Source organism: Ambystoma mexicanum, chromosome 7q (genome assembly GCF_040938575.1).
Source record: "Ambystoma mexicanum isolate Mex_15411 chromosome 7q, UKY_AmexF1_1, whole genome shotgun sequence".
NCBI classification, from domain to species: Eukaryota; Metazoa; Chordata; class Amphibia; order Caudata; family Ambystomatidae; genus Ambystoma; species Ambystoma mexicanum.
In genome coordinates, this window is record NC_090941.1 from 1,031,987,512 (window position 1) to 1,032,010,930 (window position 23,419).

At 47.1% G+C, this 23,419-nt stretch overlaps 1 protein-coding gene across 1 annotated transcript in view; it reads right to left on the reverse strand.

The window, feature by feature from the left end:
• Nucleotides 1-23,419, reverse strand: part of LOC138528109 (protein sel-1 homolog 3-like) — a 397,280-nt gene that overhangs the window by 363,161 nt on the left and 10,700 nt on the right. Inside the window, exon 2 of the mRNA XM_069639562.1 lies at nt 15,817-16,351. Coding sequence (XP_069495663.1) covers nt 15,817-16,351 — 535 coding nt within the window. The remainder of the gene's footprint in view (nt 1-15,816; nt 16,352-23,419) is intronic.

Sequence of the window (23,419 nt, forward strand, 5' to 3'; positions counted from 1 at the left end):
TCCATTAAACTAGCACCTCACATGTATAAAATGCTGCGTGCCACAAATGCAGGAAATGGAATGCAGAAAGAAGTGCCAACGTGGGTACTGCAATGAAGCCCAGAGGGGCTTACCTTAATTCATCCAAAGATGCGGAAGGCACTCGGAAAGGCTCCCAGTGTAGGGGGGAGAAGCGCTTCTGCTGGACACAGGCTGCATGAATGGAAACACTTGCGTTTAAGGGTAACGAGGTCAGAGTCATACTAGGAGTTTCACTTGGCTTTTGGCTTCAAGCGGATCCACATGACAGGGGCAAGAACATTGAGAGTATCAGATAAAGCAGAGTGGAGCATCGAAAGGGCTGTGTAAGGTTTTGAGTCAGATAAGGGGTAAGGAGGGGTCTGAGAAAGTGGCGTCGAAAGCCTCAACTGAGACACGCTTCATGGGTCGGATAACCGAGAAGGTAGGTGGCAGTGCTGGAGTTGGCTTGGCTTGAGGGGCAGAGGTGGTGAGCTGGGAGGAAAGGAGAAAGTGATCACTCCAGGAGAGAGGAGTGGTGAGAGTGATCGAAAGGGGAAGGTCTGAAAAGATCAGAACAACCAGAGTGTGCCCTACAGAGTGAGTTGGGCCAGAGGGGAGAATAGAGATTGAGAGAGAGTTTCAGAGATCACGGAAGAGTCCAGAGGAAGGGCAAGAAGCAACCAGGTGGATGTTAAAGTCTCCAAGAAGGAGGAATTGAGTGGTTGAGACCAGGAGGGAAGAGCAGAGGTCCGCTCACTCAGAGAGGAAGGAAGAGATCTGACCAGGTGGCTGATAGATGGTAGCCACAGTAAGGGAATGGCCAGGAGAGGGAGAGAGCCTGCAGACGAGGCATTCAAAAGATGAGTAGGCCTGCATAGCAATGACAGAGGCAGGAATCCACTCAGGGAAGATCAGGGCTACACCCCGTCCTGAACAGTTGGATCTGGGTGCGGCGAGGATCTTGTAGCCATCAGGGAGGAGAGTGGCAAAGCTCTTGACAGAGCTGGCCGTGAACCATGTCTCAGTGAGACCGAGGATTTCGAGGTCAAAATTCTCAAGGAGGCGGTAGATGTCAGAAGAATGTTGGACAGCTGAGCAAGAGTTAAGAGTGGCAATATGGAGAAGGTTGCCGTCCTTGAAAGACTTATGGGGAGGGCTACAAATCAGACGTACACCCTGCAGAGGTTAAGAAGAAGCCCGAGGGAGGGCAGAAGATGAAGGAGGAAAAGGCAAGGTAGACAAGGAGGAGAATGCAGGGGTAGGCAAGGAAGCCGTGGAGGGGACACAGGGGACAGCAGGTGAAGAAAGTTGATGAGGCGCGGGAAGCATCTATCAAAGAGGAGGAGGTTGGCTTGAGGGCCTTGGACCAAGACGGTACCATTCAAGTAAACATTAATGATGACCTTAGAGGAGTGGAAGGAGGCCAGGAGGGCCTCTCACTGGGTGCCACCATTAATGGGAGAAGAGGAGAAAAGAGAGAGCACACAGAACATATATAGAGTCCATAGGTCTGGCGAGGGAACGACAAAGAGGATGTCAGTGAGGGTTTGCCTGGAGGAAGCACTGGTATAGGTATCAGCGATAGGGAGGCCTGGGTTTGAGACCAAGATGTCCTTTTTAAACCTCTTCCTGCTAGATTTAGTGAGGAGAGCAGGATAGACAATAGAGAAGCAGTTAGAAAAGATAAAGGAGACAGAGAGTACCATAGAGTAGGAAGGGAGAGGAGAGAGGAGGAAAAGTTGTGGGAGGTGGTGGGGTCAGGGATAACACTAGGGAAGGACACTGGGAGGGGTGCAAGCAAACGAGACAGAGAGAGAAGAGACAATAGTAGACAATTGGACAAGACGACAGGAGCTTTTATAATGGTTGAAAGTTTGCTAGATGAATGCTTTGTGAGGGGGCTAAACCACAGAACGGCACTACTTCCAATTTAAATAATGGAGAAAAACACACTTAAGTCTGTGAGTCCTGTATAGTGGGTATAAGGCCTAGGTTACACAATGCAATAATAAAGTCTTTCAAAATGCAATTTATATAACGGAGAAAAACACAGCTAAGTCTGCGAATCTGCTATGTGGCTAGATTTTCAGGGTAGAGTGAGGCTCTATCCCTAACCCAGGCCACTCCTACCTGACTTAGTCACTGCTAGTTGATGGCTGGCCACTGGCTTCCCCCGGCTGACACCTGCAGACACTAGCTGGAGCCGCCTCAGTGTGAGCCGCCCTTTGCCTTGGGGCCCTTAGCCGCAGGGGCTGCACAGGCAGAGGGCTGACCAGGGAATGTCAGTAAAGAGCAGTGATCAGGCCAATGACGGGTGGAGGGCGGGCTGGGAGACGGGAGGAGGTAGGGGAAGTGCAAACAAGAGGAGCAGAAGAGTCGGGAGGAAAAGCTTCTGCAAGCAGGGCCTGGGGCTTAGATAAAAGTTAATGTAGCAAAACCAAGGTCCAGGAGGGTCAACACAACACCTCACCTGGTGTCATCCAAGAAAAAGAGATGTGCACCAGCGATGCTGGCAACTTAATCAGCTGAGGGGAGCAGGACGAAAAGCCAGTCACAGGTGGAGGGCGGGCTGGGAAGCCGGAGACGAGAGGGGAAGTGCAAACAAGAGGAGCGGTAGGGCCGAGATGAAATGCAGTTGCAAGCGGGGCCTGGGGGCTTAGATGCTTATATAAAAGTTAATGGCAGCAAAATCAAGGCCCAGGAGGTTCAACATGACACGACACCTCACCTGGAGTCGAGAAAAAGAGCCACAGGTTGGGGTAGGGAGTGAGAGGGAGAGGGGTAGCGAGTGGGAGGGAGAGGGTATACATCGTAAGGGTCATACATGTCCAGGCTAAGCAGGCATGATATGTAGCATTAGTGGCTAGAGAGGCATTTTGTTGCAGCAGTCTAGTCATTTCTTAGTTTGGCTTGACTTTTTTTTAACTGGGCATCTCTGATAAAGCAGTCCTGCTAAGTGTAATTACCTGGCTAAACTGGCATTTGGGTTCAGCCAGTTTAGCCGTTTCCTACTGCAGCACTGTATATTTTAAGGCATCTGTGATACAATAACTATGATAAGTGTGATTGCTTTGACTGGCATTTTGGTGCAACCAGTCTAGGTATGTCTAAATGTGGCCTGGCATGCTTTACTGTCATATGTTATTACGTCTCTAGACTGGTCTACATTGTGCAGCCAGTTGGACATGTTTTCATTGTGGCATGGTATTTTTAATAGCAAAGCATTTATATTAATTAAAGCATTAATGTTCCTGTGTACTGTTGGTGACATGCATGTATTGGATTTTTGGATTGGTGTTACCCTACAAAACAATTTTAAACACTCTGGCCTTTTAGCCAATTTTTCCCAGAACGTGTGCTGTATATTGCATTAAAACACATATCTATATCTTTCTCCTAGTGCAGTGTGTGGCGTACCCCTGCAGCAGCACGTTTGTGCATAACGTGCAAGCGTGGTAATCTAGGCTGGCCCAGAGTGTGACGCGTCCCATGATTTATTGCCAAGTTGCGGGGTTGGGGCTCCCAAATGTTGTGTTACACCACTGCCCTTTGCCAGCTTGGCTTCAAAGACCACACCCTTGCCAGACTGAGAACCCCACATTACAGTGCAGCTAGTCTCTGCAGAAGGCCCAGTAACCCAAAAAACTATCTGATGAGCACCAATTTATATATTTGTTACTGCTGTGATTACATCGAATGTATTTTGCCGAATTCGTTTTCATCAATTGTTTTTTTGCATTTTTCACTGCAAATGAATTCCCTTCAGACCCCCCCCACCTTAATGTATACGCTAACCCAACCCCTTGTCTACATTGCAGTGAAAAATCAACAACAACAAAAATAATCGATGGAATCGAATTCTGTAAAGTAGTATGCGATGTAATGGTACGATACCTTATATACAAAACGGTACGACGTCCTTTCATCGTGGGTTGAAATTTCGATGGGTTTTTTTCTGTGGATATTTTAACAAAAAAAAGTTTAAACATTTTTAGGGGGGTTTAGAAAAGTAAATATATGGGGTGTGGGTGTTCGGGAATAGATAAAAAATGAAAGGCGATGGGGTAAGGGGGTGAACCCCGTAAAAAATTTAAAAAAGTAACATTTCCATTCGTTTTTTCGTTAAAATATCGCCGAAAAAAAAACATCAAAATTTCAACCCAGGATGAAATTACATAGAAACCTTACAAAACGTCATGCTTATGGTGTGCTGACACAAGCCTCCATATTAAACGCACAATTATATAACATCTCATTAAGTGGTTTTCATGTGCGAGATATGATGTGTCCAAAATACCGACACCTTCTTAACACATTGGCCCTTATTACGACCCTGGCGTTAAGGGGTTAAGGGTTTAACGGCGCCGACACCTTTTACCTCCGTAACCAGGACCAGCCGTTAAAGTAGGGACCCGCAAAGGGACTTTCGAGGTAATTACGATACCGCAATTTGCCGTACCGTAATTACTGCCTTCCCCAGTCCCATTGAGCCCTATGGGGCAAAAATGGAAATGGGGAAGGGCCAATGGTAAATGGGGAATTACCGCCCCGCCAACCTTGGAATGGCGTGGTAATTCCCCATTTACCATTGGCGGAATCGGTAAGTTCCCGGCGTTAACCATGGCGCTATTAGCGCCATTGGTTCACGCCGGAGTCGTAATGAGGGCCATTGATAGATAAACCTCTGTTGATAATTGTATTCTGTAGTGGAGGATGCGGGGTATATGGTGTGTCGTGTGCTTCGCTCTGAGCCAAGCCAATGCACCCAGAAATAACCTTTTTGCATAGTAAAATTAGATAGAAGAGCACGTTCCTATTCCACAAACCTCATCCACTGCAATGAAAAACGTGACGTGCGGCAGCGTCAGAGTGATCAGCGTTTACCTGAGAGAAAAGGCTGAAATGCTGTTACTAGAAAAAAAAACCTGAATAGTTGTTGCTTGAGGTGCGGAACTGGGGCGTTCTGCCTCGTTACACCCTTGCAGGGCAAAGCCAGAGATGGAGGCGCCTAAGACCCAGGGAGGAACACAATGGTTGGTCAGGCTCCAGTTAACAGAAAAAGGTTCCCTTATTTAAATGCAAGTAGAAGCCACTGTCAGCATGAACAGAATAAACACACTTTCCTAACCAGGGCGTAGACAGTGATTCCATCGTCCACATTTATTTTGTGGTCTTCTACATTGGGGCAATGGGGTGGCGGGGCCCCTGCACCACGTGGGGAGGGCCTCGGACCTCAGAAAGAAACCATTTCTTTCTGAAGTCTCTCTGACTTTAGAAAGAGATGATTTCCTTTTCAACCGACACAGAAAAATGTCTGAGAGTGATTTCACCAGAAATTATTTCTGTTCCGGTTGGCGCGAGATGGAGGCCTCTGGCTCCTCTGCTCTGTACAAGACAGGAACAAGGAAGCTTTCCTGGTTCAAGTTTTGGTGGAGCACAGAAGTCCGAGGCCTGCCTTCAGAGAAGTACTTTGGAGTGACGGATTCGGCAAAAAAAGGAAGAAAAAAAATATTTTTTAAAATGTGTGTGTGCGTGCATGCAAGAGTGTTGCATGTTCATGATGTATGTTTGTAAGTATGTATGCGTGCATGCGTGCATGCAAGGATGTGTAACTTTATTATGTAATGTGTGTGTGTAAATGAGTGGGTGTATGGGTGGCTGGCAGTGCGTGTATATGAGCGTGAATGGTGTGTAAATGAGCAAGCAAATGATGTGTGAATGTGTGTGAATGTGTGTGTGCTTCTGTTTAATGTTAGGTGGAGGAGCTGATATTGGGATTTGGGGTGAGGGGCAGAGAGGACAAGGGATGGTACGGGGGAGGTGGAATGGGGGAGATTGAGCAGGTGAGGGTGTGTGCTAAAACATTATTCTAATGGGCGTCTATGATACAGCAAACATGGTATCTGTTATTAGTGGCTAGATATGGATTGTGTGTAGCCAGTCTAGTCATTTCATAAAATGTTGTACTGGGCAGCTATAATAAAGTGAGCATCATAAGTGCTATTACCTGGCACGACTTGCATTTTGGTGCAGCCAGTCTAGCCATTTCTTTCTGTGGCTTGACATGTTATCTCTGATAAAGCAAGCATGATAAGTGCGATTATCATCCGCTAGAGTGATGTGGCACTCCCCCATTGGTCAATTTCTGAGCCATATGAGCCGCTAGGGGTTGGAAAACTCATTACTTCCTGGACATTGGCCTATGAGGTGGAGCCGCATGTTCCCTCCCGAGTAGTTTGCATGGTTCTCCCAAGTTGATAGGGACTGCTGCACAGACAGCCCTGCCATGGGCGGGGGTCTCATTCGATGGAGTGATGTGACACTCCCCATTGGCCAATTTCTGGGCCATATAATCTGGTGGGGTTGGAAAATTCATGATTCATGATGGCCCAGAAATATGCAAATGAGGTGGAGCTGCGTGCTCTCTCGAGGACTGTCTGCGCGGTACTCCCAAGTTGAGAGGGACTGCTGCACTGACAAGCCCGCCATGGGAAGGACTCTCAGCATGGCGCTCCTTCTCATCACAGGGAGAACCTTGCTGACAACCCTGCCGCGGGCAGGGTCTCAGCACGGCGCTCCCTCTCATCACGGGGAAAGCCATGCTAACAACCACGCAGTGAGCCTTTCTGTCATCGCAGCACTCCCTCTCATCACAGGGAGTGCCTTGATGAGAGCCCGGCCTCTCGATCATGCCGCACCTGACAGACGGGCAGAGTAAATCCCAGTTGCCCCAAACCTCCTCCTTACTTTGCCCCATCCCCTTACCGAATCTTCTGCTAGGGCATACCTGGCAGACGCGGCACAGCTTCTCCGCTCCTGCCACTTACTCACCTTGGCCTGGCCTACCCTGCCTCCTCACCACGATGTACGTGGTTGCGGGTAACTAGTCAGTTGTGATTTAGGGTTTGAACCAGAACCTCTTCCCTCTCACACCATAACAACATTTTATCAATCCCCTGCCCTTTCTCTAAACTAATAACTCATTCTCCCCTCTACCTAACTATATACCTACCACCAACAATGCCTATCATTAACACTGTAAAGTCAAACACACCAACATATAACATGTATACATGAACAAATTCACATATTTATAAATTTCAAATGATACAACAGCAGTATTCACACTATGTCACATGGTGTGGCTGCTGAAAACACCACCTCTTGTCAGTACCTGGGGTGTTCTAACAATGTCTGGTGGTGGCTGGGGTTTGTTATGAGTATTCTTTATCTCTTTGTGGTTGGTGCGCCATCCACCATCTAGGGCACCACCCTCCCAAACAGCCTTTACAAAAGTACTGTCTTTCTGGTGGCCCGGTCCACCAACACCAGCTTTTTATTCACCACAGCATGCCGTGGTGCCCTTAAACGTCTTGGAGGTAGCCGCATGCCCGGGAGGCTGCCGCAGTAACCACCATGGCCAGCAGCGTCTTTGATATTCTACGGTTGGCCCCCCCTACCCTGGTGAGGCTGCCCACATCACTGCCACGCCCTCTGTGTTTTCATATCTTCCTGGGCAGCCCGATGCCCTGTGGAGCTACCTGATGTCACTGGCGCCGCCCGGGCTCCTTCCACTCTTCAGGCAGCGACCTTGTTGCTAAGGGGTTGCCACCATAACTCACCACCGTGCTCTGGTGCACCTTCGTTTTTGTCCACCTCCTCTCCTCGCTGAGTCTGTGCGACTGGGCAGCGCTGCCTATCTTACTCAAGCTCCGACCGGTGTGCCGAAGCTCCATCCACCTCTTCCCGGAACTTCTCTTCACCAGGGTCACTATGATGAAGCGGTCCGGGATGTGGCTTCCTTCACTGCCCCAACTGACATGGCAGGCGGTCTTCGGGCGCCTCCTCCTTCTTATCTTCACCTCCAGGGCCACACCTAGCATAAGCGGCCCAGGAGGACCTGTCGACCTATCTTCTGGGCCTTTCGTACCCTAGCATAAGCGGGCCAGGAGGACCTGCCGACCTATCTCCTGGGCCTGCCCTGCCTTGCCCCAGGGTGAGCCAACAGGGAGCATGGCTGTGTCTCGGTTTCACCTCAAAGCACCCCACGCATGTGGTCCAGGGCCTTTTACAATGGACCTCTCCAGTCTGGACCCCGCTGGCAAACCTCACAGCCCTGTAGGCGCCCAAGCAGCTCAAGCCCTACAGTAGATGCCAGGCTGCCCCACACAGGATACCCAGTTTTTAAAGGTTGTATGGCTCTGGGAGCTACTTGAGGTCACAGCCCCCCAGAGAGCTGGTGGTTTCTCCGACTCCCCTCTTCTCTCTCTTTTGCCTTTTTTACAGTTTTCTTTTAACAGTCTTCCCAGAAATGTTCATGCTCCCCTGCCCAGCCCCCTCCTGGTCAAGGGAGCTCGGTCCATGTTTTTTTTTCTTAATTCCTTCGACATTGCATACAACCCCATGGCGGGCTGGATGGTTCAGTCCAGTAAACACATAGCACATTAAATACACTTAGAAGGATCTTTTTGGGAGGATAGCTCAGGGGCAAGGTGCTTGCCTTAGAAGCAAAACGACAAGGAGCAACACAAGTTCGATTCCCGGGTTGCGCTCAGAAACCTCTAGGTATTAAGCGCGTTATAAATTACCTATTATATCATAACACTTTAAATAGAATATTTTTCCCTGGTATCTGTTGCTTTATTTCTATTTTTCACTCAGGGGACAAGTAGCCGGGCCCACAGGCTAGATAAGTGTCCAAGAGGACACAGCACATGTATAAACTCCTCCAATGCTTGGATCCGCCATTCCTCTACTGGACCAGATCTGACTCGTCATGTGAAGTTTACAAAACGTGCTCCATGGATTTGCGCTCAGATATGCATTGTCCAAACACAATCTTTTCTGTGCCAATAATGCAATTTCTGCATGTTTTGGCAGACCTGCCCGCCAGGATTTGCTATCCTTTAGCACAACACCCTATTTCGCTCACTTCATTTTAATGGGGTCCCCCATATGGATGCCTAACTGCACATCCAACAGAGCAGAAATGAGTCGCTTCGCTCGGGCAGTTAACTTGTGCTGGCGGGCCGTTACCCCCGTTACAGCCCTTGGAAGAGGGGCTTAACGCCACATTGTATAATATAATCAGATCCTCCCCACTTTATTGGTTGACAGGGGGCTGGATCCACAGAGATGGGGAGAGTATCATGGTACACAAGGGTGAGAACCGACTGCCCGTACCTTTTGCATCACATCATTGGAAACATGGAAACACAGATGCACAACTCAATTTTCAATGCATCAGTCCATGCCTTAATACAAATTCAAAAAATAATAATACTTTTATTTAGCAATCACCATTGTTGGGCAACAGCACTGCGAGCACAGACGGAGAATCCCTGGTGGCATTTCATTACGCGGTCTTTAATCGGCATCTGTAGCATACTAGCTACTTGTGAACACAGGAACGCTATTGGACAGTATCCTGGGTCCGGTTGATGGCTTAAGGATATAAGCCTTAACGTCTCCAATATGACGGGAAATCACATTAAATTACTTTCTACACTGTGCAATTAAGATTGTAAAAAGAACAAATAACCAACGATGCTCTATGGAATTCTAGACTGCACTAATATGGAGTTAAAGACCAACTATCTCGGATGATCTTTCTGGGACTCCGTTGTGAAGCTTCATGTTGTGATATATGGCGCCCCAGCCTTGCTGTTGATTCTCAAACATTTTTGGACCATTTACTGGACAAGAAGAGTTGTTGAACTATCAGTTCACATGAATATGTGTTCAAAAGAGATTGCATTTGCTATCGTGTTTGTTTTACCTGCTTGAATCTGCAATTATCTGATTGTAGTTGATTGATATGTTATGTACCCTAATCAACATCATTAGTGTGTCAGTTTGGTTTTGGTAGACAGCAGACTACCCCTGAAGAATTTCTGTTTATTTTTGTTTACACACACGTTCAGAAAGAAACATGTTGGGAAAATGATGAATGTATGAATGAGAATGTCTGAATTGGAATTAGAATGAATGTAGTGAGTGATTAGGCTGACTCTGGTGATATTTACACAACACTACCGTGGAGTGATTTCATTCTTTACTCACTCCTGGCTTTCACAGGGTTTATCAGTAATTTTTTGGTATCTGTGGTGAACATTTTATATCATTTTTTCTGTCCGTTCTGCTGTTTTACCTCCAATTGTGAAGAGGTACCTGCTATTAGCAGCTGCACGTTATACCAGTTATCTGGTTACTGTTGTTTTTAATGTTGACTATGAATTTATTCAAAGTGTTTTTTTTAAATGATGAAAACTAATAAATGATATATATTTTTCGTAAACTCGTTTTGAATCCAATCAATAACGGGTGATTAATGTTGCAGACAGTGCGACACTATTTGAAAAGGGACCAGATTAAGCCCCCTGGCACTGTTTTCTTTTTGCTGTTCTAGACTTTGCCTAAAAATATAGAGGTTGTGCCAAGAAGAGGGCTCATAATACTCTTACCTCCCCATAGCTGTTTGCTTGTGGCGACCTAAAGCACAACACCTTTCGGTGTGCAGGTAGTGACACAGGGTTAGTATCAAGTGCCCAAACAAGTGCATACAGTATTTACATTTGTGGGTTTATGCTAAATTAGGACAACAATAAAGACGAAAACACTGTCCCGACTTCGTTTATCATTGAATTTGTTTTTGAATGGTCATCATAATCCTGCTTTGCAGTTCAACTATTTATTCACAAGCGTGGGGCTGCCTGTTCTAGTCTCTTACACATTATTCAGTTTCGTGATATTACATGAGGCAGGGGGACCGAGTAGTTTAGGTCAAAAGCAATCTGGTCGACACACTGTGTTTCGGCCCTTCACGTGAAGATATGGGCATTCGACAGCGTTCTTCAAAGAGCCAAGTGGGCCTTCATCAGGACGTGTGCAAGTTCATAATGGGTTTCAATCCAATAACCCCTCTTGTGTTAAACACTTTGCTGTGTGTTAAAATGCAAATAGAATAAAACAGGTGTAAGTAAGGCTAGGACTTGGGGCACCCTCTTTTGTGACCTATTTCCATTCCTCTGTCTGTTACTGACCTTAAGTTGCTGATTTTGGGTGCAAGTAGGTTTGATTCAATCCTGTGTGGCTCCTCGCATGTATTATTTCTTTAGATCGTACACCTGCAAATTATACAGCACAGGCTTACTATGAAGCTTACTATTTTAAGCTCACTGTTTAGTTCTCGAGCTACTGCCGTTAGGTGCTCTGCAACCAGCCATCGTTGTAGGTGAAGCCCAGGGTTCTCTTCTTGAAGGACATCATACGATGTAGGCATTGTACTTAGAGGCACCCTTCCAGTGTATGCCCAGCACTGTTGGTGTGGACACTGTGTCTGGGCATGTAATTATTATTATCATTGGGATATTTATTAAGAGCAGACCTAGCTTCAGGAAGCAATGGAGTACTTTACAATCATAGGGAGAAGAACAAGGTTAGGGAGCAGAGAAACAAGGAAGTGTGGGGTTCTAAACAGCAAGTACCAGAGGAGGAAACAGTGGGGAATCAGATCCCCCAGTCTCAGGCATGTTGAGGAGTGGATGGAGTTCACACGCCACACCAGGGTCACAGTGCCTGCACGCCCTGGACACAACTCATGCCTTTCAACATGCAACTAAATGAACTACGCCTGGCATGTTGCTGCAGGCCAGTCCAAGCTGGCACTGCGAGATTGGGCACTGAACACATACATTAATGGGGCCTGCAAGCACGGCACTAAAGGCACTTTTCCTGCAGCAGGGCTGAAGCTCATCCACTAGGTACAATGCCCGCAGGGCATGGCCTGTCTGTATTGCTACTAGAGGTACTGCCCATCTGCCACTGCAGCCAGGACAAGGTGCCCAGGGAGTTTCCAGAGGTCATGTTGCATACAATCTGCTCAGTACTGGACATGGCTAAAGGTCATCCCTATGTCCAGGCAAAGTTACATCCTGGTAGTAGTGCAGCCGGGGGATTGGTGCTGGGGCAGGCTGCGGGCACAGGTATCGGGCATGGACCTAGCCATGTGCACACCGCGGTTAGGGGTAATGTATCTTGGCATAGCTGTAGGATATGCCCCTGGGCCAGAGTAGCTACACATGTTCACAGGCCATGACCTGCAGGCACTTGTGCCAGGGTAATTTGGTTAAAATATATCATTACAAAACCCAAAGTAATCATTGACATTTTGGCTTAGGGAAGCCAGATGTTCTATTTAGATTAGAAATGAAGCCAAGTTAAGAAATAAACTCTCATGGTCCATTTCGTACAGTTCCTCTCCTTTTCTGGGCAACAGGAAAAGTCCCATCCTTTCCTGCTCACAACCCTGCCTTGTAGCATTATTTCCCACTGAATATTAGGGCTGGCCAGCCTTATCCTAGGTTTCCACTGTCAGATCAAAATGTGGCCGTTCTCTTTGGCTTTCGATTCATAGTTGTTTCCTCCTTGTTCTGGATGTTAGTGCAAAGAAACCATTTTGATGGCATTTCGGTGCTTTACGAATAGACTGAACCACACCCAGTAAAACAGTTGTATAGCTAGCATGAGGCAATTTACAGTTGTATACTAATTGACCTTTTCACAATTGACCTCGGGAGAATTTACCTAATTTAGATGGTCAATTAGGATGTCTATGCGGGGGGAAACCCACCGCAAACACCCACCCAATCCAAAACCCGCTGCAACCCCCCACCCAATCACCTTAAATTATTTCTAATCCAAAACCAACCCAATACATATATAAAATAACTAAAATAATATTAAAGGTCAATTGTGCAGAAGGTCAATTAAGACCACTATAATTAGGTCAATTACAGCAAAAGGTCCATTATAAAAGTTCAATTTGGGTAAAAACCCAAATTACTGTATTTGAGATAGTTTGGAAATCATAACAGGCTCCCATTGGACTAAACACACTCATAAACTGCATCTAAAGAGCCAGAGTCCAGGGTATTGGACTCTAATGGGCATATGGAGAAATGTATACGGATGTGGGGGGCAGGGGGTGAAGGTTAATATTTGATTCGCTGGGACACTTATTGATAAATGTATTGGTGTTTTGTACCACATCACACAGCAGCTTATGCTTCTTAAGAGTCACAAGAGGTGAAGGGGAGGGAGGCAGAAGCCGGACACGGAGGGGAAAAGATCGAGGGGATTCAGGGATATCACATAGGGCAGAGAAGCATTTATTTAGTTATTTATTTATTTATACATGGAGGAAAAATGCTCTTTGGATCCCAAAAGAACATGCAATAGATATGAAATCAGATTTTACGGGAAGCAGTGAGCTTCTTACAATGGGCTGAGTTTGAGTCACATATTTAACCATGTTGTAAGGGGAGTAGCTGGAACAGTCACCGGGGACACTACACGGGTGGACATACATAGATTAATGACAACCAACATTAAACTTTTTTATTTGCAGGTAGGTGGTAGAGCCAGCTGTGTTAGAAATGTGACCATGATGGATGAAGTGAGTGCTATAGTGGAGGCAGTAGAAAGTGAGGGACAGAGGCAGCGTTGAGGCGAGGGGAAAATGTTAGCTAGAAGGCAGATGAGATGTAGGTTAAGAGGGTTAACTTGGAGGAGAGGAGGTAGGTCTTTAGTTTGGTTTTGAGCAAATCATTGTGAACTGTTTCTCGGATGTCTGGTGGAAGAGAATCCATGCAGGTAGAGAAAGAAGAGAGAAGGACCGGAAGCGAGGGGAAACACAGGGAGGGTGAAGAGTCACAATGGTAGTCAAGGAGGCAGCGCAGAAATTACGAGAGGGCTTGTAGAGTTGCATAGATGAGGATAGATGCAGTGGCACATTTCTGTGGATAGATTTGTGAACCGGGAACAGAAAGTTCAATCTGGCCCTGTTTTGCATCATCTGCCATCCAACCTGGTGACGGCATGAGGAGGTAGGTGTGAAGTGAGGCAGTTCGAAGAGAGTCCTGGTAGAAAAGTTAATGATCTTGTTGAGAGGACAGAAAGCATAGTTGTGGTGATCAAAGGGGATGCTGGCACAGCAGTCCAGTTTAGAGAGCCGTTAGTAGATGCTTGACAGTGTTGAAAAGAAGGAGATGCCTGATTGTCCTAATATTTAGGTAGTTCAGGCCAGCTGTTGTTGCACTTTTGGAGATGAAAGTAGAGAAGTTCAGGAGGGCCATTGATGACACCGAGGATTCTAGCTGAAGTCGAGTAGGGGAGAGTGTCCGGTGGGAACTGGATAGGTAGAGGAAGAGATCATTGAGAGCTTTTGGCAGGGAAGAAGAGCACCTCTGCTTTGGTAGAGTTTAACTTTAGAGAGTGAAAAGCTATCCAATAGTTAATGGCAGAGGGCCAGTTGGAATTTTGATGCAGATCAGAGGCGAGTTCAGGAAAAGAGAAGAAGATTTGAGTGTCATCCGCAAAGAGTTGGTACAAGAATGTGAAGGAGGAGATTAGAGCCACAAGAGCAGAGGTTTTCGAGTGCAAAGAGCAGAGCACCCAAGACAGAGCCTTGTGGAACACCAACAGTTAAGGGGAGTGAGTCGAAAGGTGTTGTTGTTCCAGGAGACAGAGACTTGGTGAGGTGTCAGGCAAGGGCTTCATTGTGAATCCCAAGAAGAAAGAGAGTATTAAGGAGATCAGAGTGATCGACAGTGTCAAAGACAGCGGACATGGCAAGGAGAATTAGGATAGAGGATAGGTTGGAGTCCTTAGCAGAGGCAATGAAGTTGGAGACATTCACAAGAGCAGTCTCGATGGAGCGACAGGAGCTGAAACCTGCTTGTGGGGGTTCTCAAAGGTTGTGGATGTCTAAGAAATGTGTAAGATGGTTTAACACAATCCTTTCAAGGACTTTAGAGTAGTGTGGAAGGAGAGACACAGGGCAAATGTTAGCCGGTAGATTTGGGTCAGTCCCTTTAGGAGAGGGATGACCGTAGCCATTTTAAAAATAGAGGCAAAGCAAGAAGAGGCGAAGGACAGGTTGAAGAGTTCAGTGAGGCACGAGGCCACTAAAGGGGCAATAGGGTTGACTAGCTGAGGAGAAATAGGGTCTGATGGGGCACAGGAGGGGGTTAGCCTTCATCAATAGAGATAGGACTTCTTGACTATTAGTGTGACTAGAGTTGGAGATAGAGGTAGAGGATGAGGTTAGACTAGGAGGAGTGTGTGGAAGCTCAGGAGAGAGTCTTTAATTTTGGAAATGTTTGCAGCAAAATGTTCAGCTAAGTCATTAGCTGGGAGAGTGTAGTTGATAGCCTAGGTTTAGGAGGATAGTTACAGCTTGAAGATTGTCAAATACCAGATAGCAAAAAATGACGGCCTTCCTAAATTTAAGGTGCATCTTTGGGTGCTTCCATAAGTTTGTCCCAAGTAATGCCAGCTGCTTCTGGCTGCTCAACACTTTTCATGCCCTTAAGACATATACCTACACCATCAATAAGTGGTCTCTTGCTGCCTCAATGTATAGTCATATGTACTATTTGGAGGCTGTTAATCCTGTGCTCCCTAACCCCCTTGTCCCAGGCTTCCTCATTTGAAACCTTGTTTGTACCTGAAACTGCATGCCCCTTGGGACATGTTGCAGGAGAGCACTCTCAAGGCAAACACTCAGAGTCTGAGAAGTCATTTGCTACAAACTGTTATATTCTCTAACTGTGTGTAGTGCACAGCAATTTTCATTGGGGGCCTAGATCTCATGGCCCAATATGCTTGATGAGAGACGCCTAACAGTGTGAAGTCTATTTTATGTTTCCCTGGGTACAGGACCATTGAGCTGTGCGGTCTGACTGTCATGGTGGCTGGAAATTTTACAAGAATGCATAATAAAGCCATAACTGTTACCTGTTTTAGTTTTCTTACCTTGCTCTGCTGGGCACTGGTGTAATCTGTCCTTCCTCAATCTCCAGACCAGTTCTTGATCCCAACATAGCGTGCGCTTGTGTTCTTTGTGAGGCCTGCTGTAGGGGGACAGCGCCTGGAGGAATCTGAAGGTTCTGGCAGATGAACTGTCAAATGAGTCAGAAAAGCCAAAATCAGGGGGCTCGTCCAGGATATCTGTTATCCAGGCCCTTAGAAGTACATCCACCACAAGAACAGAGTTCTTAATAAAATAGTCCTCCCTGAACACCAGCCAATCAGGGAGGTCTAGCATGATCTCATGGAGTCTGTCCCTTTCATGAGGACCGCAAAGCCAGCACTTCTTAAAGACGGGCACTGCCAGTTTTGTCAGTGAGGAAGCCAAAACATCCAAGTTCACAATCTGTCGATGCGGGCAATAGTAGAGGACCTGCAGGGGGTATCCACTCACAGGGATGGTGGGGGCGTTGAGGAACTGGATGGATGAAGGCGGGGGATCTTCGTCAGAGTAGAAAGGGTCACTTTCAGCAGCAACAAGCTTTAGAAAAATAGTGACAGAATGTTAGCAATGTCTTTACATTACAGAGTGATTCAAGCAGGCACTGTTACACGCTGGGATCTTCAACATGTGCACTCTCCAAATGTGTTTGACTATGGCTCCCATTATCCCACACCATTGACTATGCTGGCTAGGGCCAATTATAGTTGCAATCCAAAACATCTGGAGAGCCAAATGTTGCAGACCCCTGCTGTGGGGTTTCCAATGGAATTTGTAACCATGCACAAAGGTGTCTGGTGATTTTTCCTTCACCTGACAAGTAGCAAAATGTGTGCACTCGCGCTTTGTAACAGAGGGGTTCACTCAGTAGAAGCAAGAAACAAGTTGTTACTTTTTTCTCTAACTCTTGACTTGTCTTTACAGCCTACCTTTCAAATCATTTCACAATTGTATTTGAAATATCACCAAAGCAAACCCCATTTTGATGTCATCAAGAATATGAAACTTGTGTTGTCATTACAGAGGTGCTGATGATGGAGGGGCCTCCTAAAGGCCCACGACTCAGCTATCTTTCCTTGAGATGGCAGAATTTTCGCAGAACACAAGGTGACTCAGGGGGAAAGGGCCTCCCTATGGGGCGTTGATTGGGAAAGAGAGATAGAAAGTGTAGAGTAGATACCAAAGAATGTGTGTCTGTTACTCCTGCCCCGGGGGATAGACCTATATTTGGTTAGCAGTGGTCTACTAGTTTTACAGAGCTAGTGTGTAATTTAGGGAAGTTGAATGTAAGGTAACTTAAGATTCAGACAGGAAGTGGATCCAATACCAATGTTTTGGTACACAGTCTTTAGACTGCCTTTCCTGGACCGCCTCTTAAAGAAACCACCTAGGAAACGCAGCGGAAATGACTGCATGGGAAGAGGTGGGGCCCAAAGTGGCCTGGAAGAGGGAAGTTGTGGGTGCCTGCGGGGAGAAAATAAGAGTGTGGAGGGGCAGGCCAGTGCCATCGGAGAGAGGTTTGGGGGTGGACCATGTTTGCTTTGGACAAAGAGGGTGAATAGAGGGGGCATGGTGGCCAGTGTTGGCCAATGTTGGAATGACCCGGTAATTCCCCATTGAAGGAACCCGGTATTGGAGCCCGGTTTGGAGGCAGCCATGGTGCTTATAGCACCATGGCTACCTCCAACCTCGTAATGAGGCCCATAGCCTTATTTTCATACTGCCACCCAGGAAGCATATCCATATAGATTTCATTCATCCATGTGTCCAAAAAATTAAATACATTGCACTTGTGCTCATTTGTCTCAGTGCACAGATGCATCTCGTCAGGGGAAAACGGGCCAGACTTAGATATAGTACATAGTACAGCAGATAGGTGAAATATTTGGAAGAACTGTGCAGGAGATCCAACAGATGGAAGTGCTGTCGTTGGTGGCGGTCCCTGGCATGCTCGCGTGCTGATAAATTTGTAGGCACAGAATGTAAGATTATATATCATGGCATAGAGACTCCTATAGTGCACCCATGCAGACAATTACAGTGTTAAAAGAAAACTACTGCTCCCACAATCCCTCCTGATGTTACTCCTCCCCTTCCTCCCAGTTCCCACCAATAGCGACACAGTGATGGTCATTACCAGTATGGCGGTAGGGGGTTAACGGCACTGGTAAGAATGCCGGTGCCGTTAACCCCCTACCGCCGTATTCCGAGGTCCCTTAACGCGTCCCACTAAGGCCAGCTGGTTTTACCAGCTGCCCTTAGTGGGAGCCGCTAAGGGACCAGGGAGCTAATAACGGGCCCTCTATTTGCGGGCCCGTTATTAGCTCCTTCCGCATTCCCATTGAGCTCTACGGAGGCTCGAATGGGAATGGGGATGATTTTCGGAATGGGGACTTACCGGGTCCTGCAAGGTTGGAATGACCCGGTAAGTCCCCATTCCGAGAACCCGGACCCAGACACGAGTTTGGAGGCAGCCATGGCGCTAATAGCTCAAACTCGTAATGACCCCCAGTGTTCCATATATAATTCATCATGGCCACCACACCTCTTCTTTTATTTTGATGCTCCTAATAACAAGCTAAGTTCACCTTTGTGGTTACATTTTCCATGTTTAAATATATTATGGAATAAGCATTGGTATTTATTATGACTTCGGTGAAATTATTCTGGTGTACTGTAGTGTTATAGGTTGCTTGGTAAACTGCCTGTTATGACTGCTAAAATCTCGAGGAGGGACCGCTTTGTATTGTGCGCGGGCGCAGCAGCACCTGGGGGAGAATGGCTGGTGGCCACCTGCAGAGATGCGTGGCTTTCGTGGCCTCCAGAAGACACTGGAGTACAGTTTTGGCATAAGAGAGCTGGGATGTCGACGATGAGCTTGTCGTCAGTGCAGGAATGGTGGCATTAGACCTGCCTATATTTGAAAGGCAAAAACCTGGAGATGTGTGCCACTGGATACCACGCCGGCATATGCGCAAGATTCCCACTCCACCAATACCTTGAAAACCACAAAACATTACACGGTGTGGTGACATAGCGCCAGATATCATCTTCCTCTCCTTGGGATGGCTCCTCAAGGGCCGGAGTGGAAATTTCCATCTGGAGAGATGATGTTTGCCGTTAGTCACCCTTGTCAGCTGCGCACCACCACTAGAGCTCCTCCCACTCCCCAGTCTCCCTAACATCCTGAAGGAGGAACCTGCACTGCTTGTCCTCTGACCCAGTTTTCAGGTGAAACAAATCAGATATTGCCCTCACTGCCGCCCTGATGCTACTCATCTGGCTATTAGCAGTTCCCTTTGAGGTCCACCATTTCTGGGCTTTCCCCGCCACACAGTGCCTCCGCCCGCACCTTCATGTAATTGGCCACTAATGTTCTTTTTGTAGCCAATAACATGGAGGTGTGGGCGGAATGGCTGGGGCGCCCGTAATTCCCGGAGACTCCACGCTCTTCCGCGGAGACCCGGAGAAGGCCGTGGAAAACCGGAGTCACCGAGCTAAACCTGGAGACGAGGCAGGTCAGTTCCGTGGCAGCTGCCCAGCTTCCCCAGTCATTCCGATACTCTCTTTGTTTTCCCAGATAGTGGCATTGTTACACGTCAGAATGTATCCCTAGAACCTAATGGGTTTTGGACCAATATGGGTGAGCCAAAGTTGAACCTTTTCGACCTTACACACCGAAATTAGCCAATTTGGTTTGTCCTGCTCCATGTGTAAAGATTTGTCCAGCATTTTTTAAGGCACAAATTAAAAGATTATTGTAGGGAAAAAATGAGGGTGGAATGGTCTAAGCCTACTATGAATGATAAGCTACTTTCCATACAGGTTGTGGTCCTCAACTGTTTGTTTTTCTCCTGCTATGGCATAAATATAAGGAAAGGTGCATATAAAGCCTGGGTTGTTTGACAGGGCTACCAATGGGCAGTCCTGTTCTGAAGACTATTGGCCTCATTACACGGATGGCGGAGAACCATGGCGCTATTAGCGCCATGGTTCATGCCGGTAAAATACCGACACCGCCTTGGCGGAAAGGGGAATTACCGCCCCATTCCAAGGTTGGCGGGGCAGTAATTCCCCCTTCCACCATTGCCCTTCCCAATTCCCATTTTTGCCCCATAGGGCATAATGGGAATGGGGAAGGCGCTAATTACGGTACCGCAAATTGAGGTACCGTAATTAGCTCCCTGGGTCCCTTTGCGGGTTGGTTTTTAACGCCTGGAAAAAGCAGGCGTTGAATCCCCCAACCCGCAAAGGGACCTCGTAGTAAGGCGGTAAGGATTTACCGGTACCGGTATCTTACCGGTACCGGTAAATCCTTACCGCCATCCGTGTAATGAGGCGGGTCCATCTGAAGAAGCAAAGGTTACAGAGGGGCCTTTGAACCCGGAAATATTTATTTATTTATTTATTTATTTATTTATTTATTTATTTATTGTATTTGTGTAACGCCCAGACTCAGAGGAATCACATCATTTGAACCAGTGAGAAAGAAGGGCGACATAAAGCAGCATCACATTACAGGTTAAAGTTCAGTCATATTTGTCAAAAAGCCAGGTTTTCACAAGTCTCTTGAAGGCCAGGTAGCAGCGTTCATTTCTGATCTTAGGAGGTCAGGAGTTCCAGAGGGTAGGGGCTGTGACACAGAAGGTGGCGCCTCCTGCTCTGGCAATTACTACCCGCTTGAGCACTGAGAGCCTTCTGCCTTATCGGAGATACCAATGCATCCATTATTAAGCAAATAAATAAAGTGATTCTTTTAAAAACGAAATTTCAAGTTATCTGGCCTTGTTGATGCTGGGACCAGGAAGAGGTGGGGGGGGGGGGGGGGGAGCACAGAAGATGTTCTCTTTTGGGGATGGCTCCAGCATGGAAATTGGGAAGTTTGTTTCCAGTTTTAATGTAGTTGAGAACGGAAACCCCTCACTCAGTCCTCCATTCCCAATGCAGGGTTCCACCAGAGCCGGTTGGGTTAGGGGTTGAGGATCAGTTCATCCCAATTTACCAGAAGGATGGTCATTCCAGCCTCCCAGGATCAGAGGACTCAAGAGTCCCAGACACCGTCCAGGGAGATTCTGCAGCTGTGGAAGAAGAAGGCTACAGAGCTGGGTAGGGTCAGAAACCTCAATTTCCCAACCAACATATTTTTGGGGATGATTCCTTGCATCCAGCCGTCAACCTCAGGTCCCTCAATCAGTGGGTAACACACACAGTTCAAGATGGAGACATGTGCATTATTACGAGGTTTTGAGGCCGGGCTGTTGGCTTATAAGCTTGGACCTCACAGATACCTATCTAAGGATTGCAATTGCTCAGGAACACTGAGATGTTCTTCTAATGGCGTCAGAGTATATTTCAGTTCTAGTCTTTGACCTTTCGGTTCTCTTCGTACCTCTGTGTTTAATCAAGTTATTATAGCAAATAGTCTGTTTCTTGCATGGAAAGGGTATCAAGTTATTGATTTACTTGGACAATGTCCTAACTATGGCGCAGGATATGTCCCTGCTATTGAGTCACATGTATATTACCATCAGCCTCTTAGGGCCTTTGGTATTTGTCATAAATTGGAGAAATAAAACAGAGATCCGTCGTGCGCAGACATATCAGTTCTTAGGATCTGCTCCCTCACCTTCCCGATGACAAGGTCTGACCAATCAGAGGTGACAGTTCTCACTTCTTGAGGACAACGCATGGCTGCTCTGCGACAGTTGGCCACAAGAGTTGGGCTTCCATCAGCATCCCTTTGTATCATAATTCCTGCCCCCTCTCCATTACAGTACTCTCAGAGAGGTTAAGACAGGTTGGGTTCTTCTTTTCTTCGAAGCGCACAAAGAGTCCAAATGGTGGCCAAAACACATGAAAGCAAGGAAGAGCAGCTTTAGATGTTCAAATTGGTTAGAGTCTGAGGCCAGCCTCGCCTGTTGGGGGAGCATTGAGATAGGGTCTCCAGTGGCAGAGGGTGATCTTGGCAGGAGCTCCAGTTTCACATGAACTGTTTAGAGATTCTTACCGGGTTCTTTGCAGTTCGGTGTTTCGCAAAAGACTGATTCTGGTGCACAATCAGGTGAAGGGTGCTCAACCAATCCTCAGCATGCTACATCAAATCACTCGGGTTTCCCCCCACTCATACAGTGCAGTGAATGGCGGGCGAATGCGCCGACGCAGGAGGCATGGCGGGCGCCGGCCCTTAGTGTCCCGATTCAGGTAGCCGACAGATCTGGCAAAGGTTTTGTGGGGATTTCCTCCTGTCCAGGCAGATAAAGGTTCAGGTAGAATTCATTGCTGCGATGGATAACTGAGCCACAGACGGGTGTTCTCATCACTGGAGGGATACGACGGATTGGCAGTCGCGTGGACAGGTCTTTCATGGAATGCAGAAGCTATCAGCCGAATTGATCAGATCTATCTAACACCTTGCTCCCGAGGTTCTTCACACGGAGACCAGACCTGATGGCGCTTACCAGCGACACACGTGCCCAAGAATGGAGTTAGGGCTGCCTTTAGGTTTCCCCTCCTTTTTTAAAGAGTCCTCGTGCCTTACTTCGTGTTCAGAAGCGGGGGCAACGTTGCTACTCATTGCCCCCTTTTGGCCCTCTCAGGCCCGGTACCTGTTCAATTTTACTTCACCAAACTCCTCACAAGTGTTTGCGGGGGCAATCTGATGTTACTTAAAGGCAATCAGTGCCCAAGGCAAGGGTGGTCTACCTTCCCATCAATGAATTCTGGGTACCCCAGTATGCCTCGGTCGTACAGATCTGCCTGGAATCCCTTAGCTGGCTGGTGTTCGCAGCGGCGCATAAAATCCCCATCACGCAGTTCGAGATCAGTTGGTCCATTTTCTGCAGGATTGCCAAACATTTCATCCTATTGATTATTCTACAGTAAATGGGCACCGGTGAGCTGAATCAGTCCAACACGAGCTGGTGGGTGGGTTTAAGGTTAAGGGGACATCTATTAGTATGACGTCACGCCATATTCCCAGTTGTGGTTGGTTCATGTCATTTTGGCCTTGTTTGAAGATGGCCTGATAATATGCACCTTTCTGTAAGTCTTTATCAGCCAAGCTTGTGCCATTCATGTGTTTGGTGGCTTTCCGGAGACTGGATCCAAAAGGTAGGGTATTTGCTCCCACTGGTGTCGCCTTCCATTTATGTCAGCACACTATGGCTTCTTCTGGAATCATTCCGTTTCCCCTGTTCCCTAATAACCCGAGATGATGCTTTACTTAAAACAATATGATGACAGTTACTTTTGAGACCGTGTTCTTCTTTTCGTATACCTTATGCTTTAGTTTCCTCCCCTGTCTTGGCCAGGGGAATTATCACGGATCCGGTGATCGAACCTGTGTTGCTTCACTTCGTCTTGTTTCCAGGGCGTTGCCCCTGAGCTATTCTCCCGAGAGAGGTAAGAAAAGAAGTGTGAATTTATGTGCTTACATTTGGCACCCATTCAGGCGGTGGGGAGCTTTGGTTTCAAAGGACTTTTGGGAAGGGGCCAGACCTGAAGATATTCCCAAATCAGCTGACTGGTCCAACCATTGACATTAGAAACATTCTATTGTATATTTATAGCACATGCTTTGACAGCGGATGTAGCAAGGCTTGAAGTGCG